Raw genomic sequence first — 13,120 nt, 5'->3', positions numbered from 1 at the left:
ATCATTTCATCCTCACCATTCAATAAGCCCCTCCACCTGGCCCACATCACAGGGAACCACTGGTCTTTCTGCTGCCCTTAGTCATTCTGTCAGGAAGTCCCAAACAAATTATACCCTGTACAATTCTAATTCTGTCTTCCTCTTTGTTTGATCTCAGGACTCCTTTCAATCAGTTCTTTTACAACAGAGTTTTCTGATACGCTAAAGTACAGTTACCACTTAGGTGACTGGATTTTACTAAGCTTGAATGAATGAAGATTAGAAAACCCTGCAAAGAGCTATGTTGCATTTTAGGCGATATTTGTGTCCAGTTATAACAGAGGCTTCTTGAAGGGAGATACATTCTCTACAAGCCTAAAAGAAAATCACTTTATGATAATGACCATTATTCAAAAGCATTATAACTTGGACTTCTGATAATTTCCACAAAACTTAGAAATATGTATTCTCTATAGCTATTAACTAGTTAGAGTGCACTAAATGCAAAGTTAAAAATGGCGTTAGAAATAAAACAAAATATCCAACAAAGACTTCCAATGGTCACAAAATGAACTCTCATTATGAGTCAGTATCTGAGCTAGTTTTTAATTCGGCCTTTTCTTTTTATAGTGGTCATTGAAATAGTGTACAAAATACAAATCTGTAAGAACAAGGAGTGGCAAAAAAAGAACAAATGTAGAGCCTACCCATAATATTAAAATTCATAAAAGAGTTGATGAATTCTGGTAAGTGAAGATACTCGGTATCAAATCGAGTATGTTTTCAATACTGTTTCATTGTGATTTCTTCAGCAGGATGAACAGCCTTGTGGGACCCTAGCAATTCTCTTTGCTAAACTAAGAATAAGGGGATAATTTTCTCCTGGCATTATCTTCTAATTATCAGTAAATGTCCTCTACCACTCTCCATACGAACATGGAGAGGAGAGTCACATTGAATCCTATGAAGTAAAGCCAACCCTTCTGCTTCTGTCATTTGGTCTTAGTGCTACTCTGGGCCCCAAATGACTAAACAAAAAAACGTGCTTGTCATGAGTTTGTGGGTTCTGTTTTAGGGTACTAGAATAATTATAGAAATACAAATATACAGCACAGAGGATTGGAGACTATTTTTGCACTTCCTTTCACAGATGGAAGACTACAGCTCTAAGGCAATCCTGAACCTCTTTTTTAATTTGTTTTTCTAAACCAAAGGAAAGATTGTTCTAGTACTTGATGGCCAGGATTTCCTGTGAATAAGGGAACAGAAGGCCACCTTTCAAAAAATATACTCAAGCATTACTTGACCTTTCTGCTGCTTTTTTTTTTTTTTTCTTTTCAGAATAAGAGCCTTGAGAAGAAACTTGCAAATGCTGAAAACAGTGTCAGGACCAAACAACTCTACGATTTATAGAATAGTGTTTTTAAAAGCCAGAATCTTGAATTTTTATCTTTATATAGGCCCTAAATTTTCTTTTCTCTATACAATAGACCAATGTCTATTCCAACTTAACCCAAAAATATGTCCTGTGAATTCTAGAAAAAACAGGTATGTATGAACAAATCCATAGAAATATGTTAACCTCATGGAAATATGTTTCTAATGAAAAGCCTTAAGTAGACATAACTTGAGAATACAATGTATTTGAAATTGTGACCTATTTAAATTTACATAAGCTTAAAAGGAATAATCGGAGTCATCTGCATGGAGGATAGATACATTCAGTATTTTAGAGTTCCTACTAAACACACAAGAGAAAGTTCTTGTTTAGAAATACATTTAACCCACACCACTTGACATTTCAAAACAAATACATAATAGCATTATAAATTATGAGATTTCATGCAAAAACATTGACTTTAGCTTCTATTGAAAAATCTAAAGTACTGACCACATTATTCCTCATGCATACCTGATAAGCATAATTAGTTTTGGTAACACTTACTATTGATTGAATTCTAAGTGCCAGGTAGGTATTATTCCATTATTCTAAGCATTTCACGTTTTTCTTTTTATACAGAGAATCCCTGCGAGTGGTTCTTTTTATCCATCTTTGATATTTGGGTACTTGGGAAAGTTGATCCCTTAGAAATTCAATAAATTTGCTCAGCATCTATAGCTCATAACTGATGGAGTTGGGATTTGAGACCAGAGTTGATAATACCCAAAGCTTGATTTATTTCCACTAATAAAGCCAATCTGAAATATTAAATTATTGAATGGAGAATGAGTCTATATCCATTACAGTCATTTTTCTGCATTTGTGGAATGTACGTTATCTCTGTATGATTCTTTCAAATATTCCTCTTTCAGTATATTAGAAAACATATTTCCTAAAAGAAACAATAAATTTACACCTAATAAATATTTTCTTTTTAAAAATAATTGCTATTCACATTTGCTTAAACAAATTAGTAAATAATTTACTAATCCAATTTGAATCCAATTTGCTTTAAATTGATAGAATACAGTTATGTTTATCTATTCTACTAGAAAAGCAATTATAATTTTCTCTAGGAAATTAAAACACTTCATTAATTTTCTGAATATCATTTGTAGACAGACATTGAAAATACTTTCAAACCATATATACCAGAATTTTAACTCCAGAAGGGCCATTTAAAATTCTTTTCAAGTGGGTCTTACCAGAAGTTGTCTTCACTACTTCAGTGGTATTTCTCAATCCAACAAATGAAAACTGATAAAGCCTCCAGGATCTTGTGTCACCCACTTCCACAGAACTACGCTTCCACTGATAGACAATTTCTTCACGTGGATAGCCATCTACCGTGAGATGGAAAAGCTCATGTTAAAAATGATGATAAATGATGATTAAACGAACATACGTCAGTGAAAAAGGTTTTATAATGCAATTTTTTTGTTTGGAGAGAGAATTTGTTGGGAGAGTTCTGGTCTATCATTTGCAAGGCCATGGGTTTGATGTTCAGCACCAGAGATAAACAAAAATTCATCCGTAATCAATTTTTTATTCTACCTAACATGTCTAACTGGCAGGCCAAAAATGAGTAGTAGATAAGAGACCTAATATAGATACTAAACTAAAGTAAGTCAAACATTTAGGGAAACTGAGGTTTGCTTGCTTGGGTTTAGGTACCTGTGAAGTTTACGAAAACTTTATCTCGTTTAGATTTGTTATGAAACTTCATGGGACTTTATTATCTGGTAAAAATAACAGCTAATAAGAAGTTATATTGAGTTTAACTGTGTCAGGGTGCATATTAAGCATTTTACCTATGTTATACCAGTAAAACAGTAATTCTGTATGGTAGGTCTTAACTAGCAATGTGCTGCAACATTCTTTTCCTGGGTCCAAGCAAACATTGCCAATTCATTAAAACTTTGAACTCCAGTGAAACCTATCTGTAGTTTCTGATAAAATAGATCAGTTGTTTTTTAGAAACTGCCTAATTGAGACAAACTGGGATTAAACTAAAAGCCTGTCAAAATCTTCAAACTCAGTGGCATAGTTTCATGCTATTTTGCAATTCTTTGCAATTCTCCCATTTGATTGACATTGCAACCAGAAAAACTATACATGAGATGGGACACAGAATGCAAAAGAACTACACTTACAACTGGAGAACTCCAGGGGACAGGAGTGTTCATCCATTGGAAAGTTGTGCAACTGTAACTGGCACTCAGCATCAATTGTCAGTCTAAACAGAAAGATATTAAAAATAAACAGAAAGAATTTTAAATGCACATGAGCATGATTTCTAGAGTGTATCTCACATCCCAATCCATAACACAAAATGATCCATAACACTAAGTGCAGTCAAAAATTAAGAGACTAAATGTGTGTTCAATTTTGCAGACCAAAGCTTAGCCTCTCATTCGCCTCAACTCCATTTATTCAAAATTTGTGATCACTTAAGTTTTGTGTTTTGTTTATTTTTTTATTTTTTATTTTTGCAAATTAATTGCACACATGAGATTGCTCAGTGAATATATTTAACTTACTTAACAGAACAAACTGTTTTAAGAACTTAAGCTCATTTATTCTTTGCATATAAAAGAATGCTGAGAATTCTCAGATCTTATCTGCTAATTAAAACAGGATGTTCTGTTAGTAAGTGCTTGTCAGCTGTTAGCTTTAAATTGCTATAGGTAAGTTTAAAAATTACTGTGTTTCACAATGGACTTTTATGCATTTTTACAATGAAACACTATGAATTCATTAAATAGGATGTTAAAAGAGAAGAGGAATATCAAATCATAGCCAATCCATATTGAATACATATACACAGACATATTAGAAAAATGTTTGCCAGTGAGTATGAATTAGTTTGTATCTGGAGGGTTATTAATGTATACGGACTTTTAGTCTAAAGTCCTAGACTGGGACTCCAGGAGGAAGAAGATTTAAAGGAGCCCACATGTTTTGACCACCTTTTAAGAACTGCGAATATAATCTACAATTGTATTGATGGTGGGCTGACAATTTTTAAAGTTTCATATTTGTTAATTCTTTTATTTAAATATATATAAAAATCAATGTTTAAGTTGATGTTAATGTTTAAGTTATGTTTTTATAAAAATTATTTTAAATATTTCTCAAATTGCATAACTTTTAATTGGAGAGACTGATCTTTCAGTGTTGTAATAGAGTAATTACTAATCTTTAAATATATTTGAAATTGTCTAAGAAGCTCTGGATAAAGTGAATTGTTTCCTCATTTGATAAATGTGCCTTAATTGCGCTTGAACTTGTCCAAAATCACATAACTAGTGACACGGTTAATATTTGGGCTTAGGTTTATCAGTCTTTAGAGATGGAGGTTTGAATCACTGCAACTCCATAATTACATGTCATTCAAATAAAAGACTGTTTTATTCATAATTGAATTTATTCTTAAATTTAATACTTTATTAGTATTATCTCTCCAAATTAAACCTGAATTATTAAAGTTGAAAATGATATGGACAGATTGCAGATACACAGAAACAGACATATGCATGTGCACATACCCTCACCCCTGCACACACAGCTCATTATAGATAAGCAACCAGAATAAAATCATTTCTATATATATACTGGCAATGATGCAAGCTTTAATTGAATCTTATGAGTGACATATTGAGGCAGCTTTTATAATTAACTATTGTAGTGATTTCTCAAATTAATAAGTCAAAGGATGAGTATAATGTTATGAGAATGATAAAGAGACTTGAGACAGTGTGACTGACTTCATAGTTCAAAAGTTAGACTAAGTTCTAATTTATTGGACCAGGCTTTGATTTTCACTAGTTTCTAATTCCAGTTATTACCTTATCTTTAATTTAACAAAACCCATGATGAATGAATTTAAAATAGATGCAATGAATTTCTTTTGCAGTTGTAGTCATTTTTTCTCTTGATTTGATCAAACTCAAAGCCTTTAGGCTTTGGAACTAATTTGAAGTATTCATTTTGTAAATTGAATATTACATAAGACATAAAAATATGTATCATAAGTGACATGAATCATTTTGAAGTTAGATGTTCTAGGATACTAATATGTAAAAGAATCATATTGTTCCCATTCTTTTACTGAAAGTATATATACAGATATTTTAACATCTGCTGTATTTACTATTTATGACTCAATATTAAGCATTTTATCTTTATAACAATTCTGTAAGGTAAGAATATTTATCTGTACTTTATAGACATTCTGGAATGAAAGGTACAGGTTTGCACAATTGTATCAGAGGTGGGGGTGAGGTAGCATAGTGCAGTGACTGATGGTGGTCACAGTAACTTCCACCAGTTCTCACATAATTCATCTAAATAAAAGTGTAACCCAGTAAAAACATCTTGCTTACTCTGCACACAAATCTTTGAGATGTCTTTTAGAACCAAGAATCTTTTCATCATATGTGTTTCTCCAAGTTCCCATAGATAGAATTTCTGAAGAGTTGCCCAGTTCAAACAATTAACAAGACAGAGAGCCAGATCAATCTGACTCTTAAGTATATGTACTATTTTACTATTTAATAATGTACTCTCACTAGTGAAGAACTTCAGTGTAAAAATATTTTAAATGCCTGTGAGTACAAAGTGGGCTAAGATGATGACATAAAGTAATTTACATAGAAAACTTTGCAAATATTATGTAATCCTAAATTCAGAAGATATAAGATGGCTTCTTCAACTCTTACAAAAGATGCCTAATCCTAAACTAGATAATAAATTATGTCACACAACCTTGGCAATGTCATAGGGAAGATGGACAGGAGATGGAAGATAATAAATTCTAAGTGCTTGCCATTGTTCAGCTAAAAGAAAAACGATGTGTGGAGGCTCCCACATCAAATCTTCTCCTTTAGCAATGATTTCCTTAGAAATGAGGACATTTTCAAACACAAGAAGTGGTGGTCCCCAAGATAACTACTTTAGTTTCTATCTTCTAAATTAGCAGGACTCACATCCAAAACATCAAGGAAGGTATAAAAGTCAGAAGATCTCATATAGGTAAGAGACATTTCATACCAGTTGTAAGAAAACAGTGTACTTACATTATTCTCAGAAAATTAGTTCTGCCTATGATTAGAACTTTAATGAAGATTATTGATAACAGATAGAAAAACTCGGTGATGTTCTATGCTATTTTCATGAGATACCCTAACCCTCATATGGGCTGGAAATTTTATTTTTTCTTTCCTAAAGATAGTGTGATAGATTTTTGTTATATCCCTAGTGATTACTGGGCTTCTTTTCCAAAAGAATACCTTAGGGTGTAGAGCACTCGACCATCATTCCAAATTCTCAGCATCCTATTAGGAGTAGTTATCCAGTGCGCATCAGCCTTTTTGGAGTTTCTGAAGAAAGTATCTGGGATCCAGATTTTCCCCACCATGTTGCTATTCAATCGGAGGACTTTAATGGTACTGTTAAATTTCAAGCGTCTATCATACCATGTCTGGGCAAAAAATATATCAATTGTATACTCCTGTTTTAAAGAGAAAGATAGATCACACAGAACATGTTAATACAATAAAAATATATTTTGCATATTTTATTCTTGCACATATTGCCAATATGAAGGAAAGTACTTGGCTTTGAATACTCCAAGAGGAAGCAAGAGCTTTGTTTATAAGGCCATTGCCTCGCTTATCTTTGCAAGCAGTTTTATACTTTTATTTTTTAAAAAGACGTTTATAAATATATTCTGACAAAAGTTCAGAGCCCTGACATCATTCTTTGCTTCCCATGTCTAGACGACAGTTTGTGGTGGTATTTTGAGCCAGCTAATTCTTTGCTGTGGAAAACTGACCCATGCATCATAGTGTGTTTAGCAGCATTCTTTACTTTTATAGTCTAGACAGCAGGAGCAACCCCTCCACTCCATTGTAACTCCATCAAGTTGTGACACCAAAAATGACCTCCAGACATCGCCAAATATCTCCTAAGGAACAAAACTTACTAGGTTCAGAATCATTATTGTAGAGTGAAACAAAGTCTAGAATACCCAAAAGGTACTAAACTGGAGCTTCAGATACCCCATAATAAAATGGAGATTCTAAGAAATCTAACAAGTCAGGTCATGTCAACATAGAAAAAGTGAATGCACATGAAGTGCTTCACACATGCATGGCAGACAGCAAACAATCAATGAAAAGTAACTCATTTTTTTCACTATTTATTATAGCTGCTTTTGCTTTTTCTAAAGAAGATGAAATTAATGAAAAATCATTTCTAATATTGCACTAATCTCTATCACAAAGCCTGTTCTTAAATGCCTATAATGATTCCCCTCAAGCATATGTCACTAAACCAGAAAAATCATTGACTTCAGTCAAAGAAAAACAAAGGTGCTGTGGAGTCATAATACTTGAGTTCCAGTGGGACTGTCACATTTAGAGGAAGTCTCTGTGGAAAACCCTTTACTCCCTGGGCCTCATTTCCCTCATCTTCACAAACTAGCAATCAATTCATTACATGCTCAGGCCCCTCCAGCTCTGTAATGCTATGATGCTGTACTTCTCAACTTTATCACCACCATCGCCACCATCCAGCCCTTAATCACAAGGCTGCTCTCCTTTTATTCTTGTTTTCTTATTTATTCCATTGGGTACTTATTTGGTGTCAGTCCTCTGGCTAAATACTTTTCATGCAACATCTCATCTAATAAACTACCTATGTGCAAATACAACAAAGAATAAACTATTATTACCATAAACTGCAGATTAAGTTATTTGATATTGGCATCATTCCTAATAATGAACCCTAATTAAGTCTCACAATTTTTTGTAACTTAATTTTAATTATGTCTATGAAAATTTTAAAAAGTAGAAACAGCTCAGTATTCTTAGATGGTCAGAGACAGGGAAAAAAGTCACCCACGTTCTCCAGCCCAGTCCCTCACACTCTGTTTTACATTAAGCATAATGAACCAGGGAAATCATTGATTTGTTAGAGAATATGTGCTTACTTTACAATATATACACTGTTTTGTGTCTTTTCCTGTACCAAAATTTTGAATATATTTTGACCAAAACAGAAAACAAACCCCAAAATTAAAAAAATCCCACAAAAAATAAAACAGAACTGAAAACATCTGAGTTTTAACACCAGCATTTTAGAAACTGTGACCTTGGGTCTGTTCTGGAGACTCTAATTCCTAAAGAAAACAAAAATTCTAAGTTTAAATAAACTGCCTACAGGAATGAAGTTACTCTGATACCTATAGATTCCCGTTATTAAATATTTACAACTTATACCAGAAACTAAGGATTTTGAGAATTTTATTTATAAAAATGTAACATGTTAAAATGAATGGTTAATGGTAAAGTAAGCAATGGAATTTGTATGGGCTATTCAGGGGGTGCCCTATAGTTTCATCACAGAATTTTGTTATTGCTAGCTTGGTAAACACTTTTTAAAATGTGCCAATATCACACTGGATTATATTATTTTTTAAATAATATAACATATTATCATAACTCCTTGACCCCATTCTTTCTCTCTCCACTCTATTATACTACATACTCAGCATATTTTCTCATTTCAGATTTGGGTGGAAAATGTTATTGAAGAACAAAATTACATTCATTATTATAACTAATGAACTATTTTCTCTGAAAAACCTTTCTAATTTGATATAAACTCTGTCATCCCCACAACATCAATTTTCTAAAAAATAGCGGAATACTCTATTTTATTTTATTGTAATTAGCAATTGTCAAGTATACATACAGTAGCTGAATTATACTATTATAACATTTTATAAAAATTAATTTTCTATATTATATTTAATTTTTATAACAAAAAGTCCTCGATATTTATCTTCTAATCACAAGAGAAAAAAACAAATCTGAAAGATTTTATTTCTTTTCCAAAATGTTGAACTTAATCTTTGTAAAATGTTTTTATTGGTGCATAATAATTATACATAATTAGTTGGATTCATTATGCCAAAATTCACATACGCACATAATGTAATTTGATCAGCCTCATTCCACAGTACCTTAGCTTTCTTTCCCTCCTCGATCATCAGATCTCCTTTCTTTACTGATCTCCCTTTTATTATTATTATTACTATTAATATTATTATTATTTTAATTAATTCATTATATATATGGGTTTGTGCTATGTTTTTGCATGTGCATAGCATAATTCTCTTCCCCAGTATTTCCTTATATCCCCTTACTCCCTATCTATCCATCTATCCCTGTCCTTTGTTCTATTATTTTCTCTTTAATTTTTTTGACATTTCAACCTTCTTCCTTCATTTTCCTTTCTTTCCCTCCCTCTGTCTAGCTTTCATATATGAAAGAAAATATTCAAATCTTGACTTTCTCAGTCTGGCTTATTTCACTTTCATTCATATATATATATATATATGTATATATATATATATATATACATATATATATATATATTTATTTATATGTATGTGTATATTTATATATATATATATATTTATATGTGTGTATACATACAGAGACATACACACACACACACATATACACACACACACACACATATATATATACATATATATATATATATACACACACACATATATTAGTTGTAGATGGACACAATATCTTTATTTTATTTTTATGTGGTGCTGAAGATTTAACCCAGTGCCTCACATGTGCTAGGCAAGCATTCTACCACTGAGCCACAACCCCAGCCCTTCACTTTCCTCTTGAGTTGAAATACATATCCTCTTTTCTGTTTGGATTCCTCCATTTGAGTATTTAGAAATTCAATGAGACCATAACCCATTAAAACTAATCTCTTGTATTGGCATGCTCCTTGTTACTTCCATGCTAACGAAATAGACAATTTTAACATGAAACTCACCATATTGATAGCATTCACTGGGCCAATGCTATTAACGTACATGTCTGTGTGAATTAATGTTGGTTTAACTGTAATGAGAAACACAGAGATATAAACAGATGGAGAGGTACAAAATTTTATCATTTTAGTCTTTATTTTCTAGAATAGACTCATTTAGCTACATTAGAAGTATTTTATTCATAACTAATTTAGTACCAGTTACTAGTTCAATACCTTTGAATAACAACTATGTTTTCAAAGGAATATCTCCTTTTGTGCATGTAAATGCAATAAACAAGCATAGTAGAGTTTTGAAACTGATTATCCTTTTGATACTATATAAAAATGGAGAAATCAAAAGATACTGTTCAAAGCTTATTTTCATTTTTTTTCTCAGACATGTTGAATTTTTCCATCTTACCTTGAAGCTCTGTGATCTACTTTCATATCTTAACCTGACTTTACCCATGTAGAAAATAATTAGTTAGTAACTCAAGGAAAAAAAAACTACATTAGAAACATGAGGTAGATATAAAGAGCCACGAGTAATATGAATTGTTTTTGAAACATTTCTCCCTGCTGATTCATTTTATGACCACTTTATCCTTGCACACCTCTAGCCAACCCCAAATCAATCTCCCTCAGTGAATTATTGCATGCTGTGACTACACAGAAAAGATGGGGAAACCATATGGAAATCCATTATAAACCTATTTATCAGTGAAGACTGGTATAAAAATCTATAATGTAATATCCATGACCAAATACGGGTGCTCCATTTTCATTTAGCATTTAATGAACAAAGATTCATAATAGCATTCTGGGCTTTGATTCAACAAAGTACATTTTTTTCTCATCTTTATTCATTTTCCCAGAAAAACTATGCCAGACTCCATAGTGGATGGAATTCCTCAGGCATATTGGCTTGTGCAGTCTGACCTTCATCTCAGTGATGTTGTTCCTCTACCTCTAGATTCAGGCTTGACCAGTCTTGCTCTGGATAATGATATATAGGCAAAAGTTAATTTGCCGGTTCTAAGCCTAAGCATTAAACACTGCGAGTTTCTCATTTGCTCTTTTCTATTGCCTTGAAAAGGATTCTCCTAACTAGTATGCTAGTTCCAAGAGTAGAATGAAAGATGCTTAGAGCACCTCTGCCCCATATGAGCAGCCTCAGCCTGGTTTGGGCCAGGTTAGTTTATCCCTGGGTACAGTGTTAAAGAAATGCTTTCTGATGTTGGCCAAGTAATTTGGTCCTTGTTTGTTACATAGCAGCAGGTTAACCAGTGTAACCTTTCTAAGTTTTTCTTATTTTTTGTTGGTATTTCATAAGACATTGTCACTATTTTTTTTTACAGCTTTGGTCTAGAATAACTAAGAAAATTTGAATTTCTGGGTCAAGCTTCACTTGAAAATCACATTTTTTTTTTCATGTAGAACTGATCAATACCCTTCCCACCCAGTCTTGAATGCTATTTACATTCTCTATTTTTTACAATACAGAAGTATAATTTAAAATTTTCTGGCTCTTGAAATATGTCTCTGCTTTTCTTCTGATAAGGTGGACACATTCAGGTGGTCCTCTCAGAGAGGCTTCATCATACCTCCTATGTCAGGTCGAAGTTTGTTGTCATATCCTTCCAGCAGGTTGTTTAAGATGACAGTGACATCTCCTTCAGGAACTTTAGGGGTCAAGACCCAGGTTTTGTTAGAAGCATAGTCTTCATAGTCGTCATCAGATTTTTGACTGGTAAAGCTAAGGAAAAAAAAAATATTGGTCAAGAAACAAATTACGTGTGAGTTGATTTTTACCAAAAAAAATACTGATGGTGAAGGAAAAATGAAGCAAGTTTACAGGAATGTAGAAAACAAACAAGAAAAAAAAATAGCCACCTGATGTTGAATCCAACTGATCAAACTGTACAGATGGGGATTAAAATGTATTAAAGCATCTCCCCAGTTTTCCAGGGTGCTCTGACCTACCATCTATAAATACACCACGAGTCATCATTTATTTCTGCCTTTCCCATGTTTGACATTCTTCCTACCCACCTGCCCAGCCTCAGGAAGGACTTATTAAAAAAAACAAACTATTTTTGTGAATGTGATGCTTAAATTATCATAATGTAGTCTAAGAATTCAAGCACAATGTCTACTTCCTCCTCCTTTAGAAGGAACCTATTCATGAAAGTAAGAGAGTGATAATTAGATCCACTCCCACAGACCGCCAGACATTCTCCCCTCTCAATTGAAATACTAGGGATAACTTTATCTTGCTGCCTCTTCTGCCCCCAGGGTGTGTGCATTTGTATTTTCCCCCCTTGCTTGTACTGAAGGCAAGGGAAGTTCATTCATCTTTGATCGTTAAGAACCTGGCACTATGAAGAAAAAATACAGTTGCAGACTTTAAGTCACCATTTATTTCTGAAAACATTTCTGAGCTGGAATTTCAGACAGTGGTTGATGTAGTGCAATCATATAAATACACACCTGTTCTGACTGATAGTCATATACTACTCCTGTAATTCAGTCTTAAATGACTACAATCTGGCAGAACTCCCCCAACCCTGCGTCACACACATACACACTTAAGATAGAAGCTAAGTGTGAATCTGGAAGGTGAGTGGACTTCCCAGAGCTTACTTCTTCCCCTGCCCTAAGTCCCAACACTCTCCTCTGCCACACATAAGATGATTATATTTGACTGATCTAGGAAAACAGGAACCCTTGTAAAAGTTGCCATTTTGTTTTTAGGAGCACTCAGTGAATATTAATTTAAAAAGAAAAAATACAAACTTTCCCACCCTATATCCAATTTCAGTTTATATTCCTGAATATGTGGATATG

The 13,120-nt window shown here is 33.0% G+C and overlaps 1 protein-coding gene across 2 annotated transcripts in view; it reads right to left on the bottom strand.

The window, feature by feature from the left end:
- The window catches only part of Gabrg2 (gamma-aminobutyric acid type A receptor subunit gamma2), an 87,935-nt gene that overhangs the window by 48,720 nt on the left and 26,095 nt on the right, over positions 1–13,120 (bottom strand). For both annotated transcript variants that reach the window (XM_078052074.1, XM_078052077.1), the window contains exons 2-6: positions 11,878–12,029; positions 10,295–10,362; positions 6,712–6,932; positions 3,574–3,656; positions 2,626–2,763 (exon numbers count right to left, since the gene is read on the bottom strand). In XM_078052074.1, the coding sequence (XP_077908200.1) occupies positions 2,626–2,763; positions 3,574–3,656; positions 6,712–6,932; positions 10,295–10,362; positions 11,878–12,029 (662 nt within the window). The remainder of the gene's footprint in view (positions 1–2,625; positions 2,764–3,573; positions 3,657–6,711; positions 6,933–10,294; positions 10,363–11,877; positions 12,030–13,120) is intronic.

This window comes from Ictidomys tridecemlineatus, chromosome 1, assembly GCF_052094955.1.
Source record: "Ictidomys tridecemlineatus isolate mIctTri1 chromosome 1, mIctTri1.hap1, whole genome shotgun sequence".
NCBI classification, from domain to species: Eukaryota; Metazoa; Chordata; class Mammalia; order Rodentia; family Sciuridae; genus Ictidomys; species Ictidomys tridecemlineatus.
This window is presented reverse-complemented; position numbering and strand designations above follow the sequence as displayed.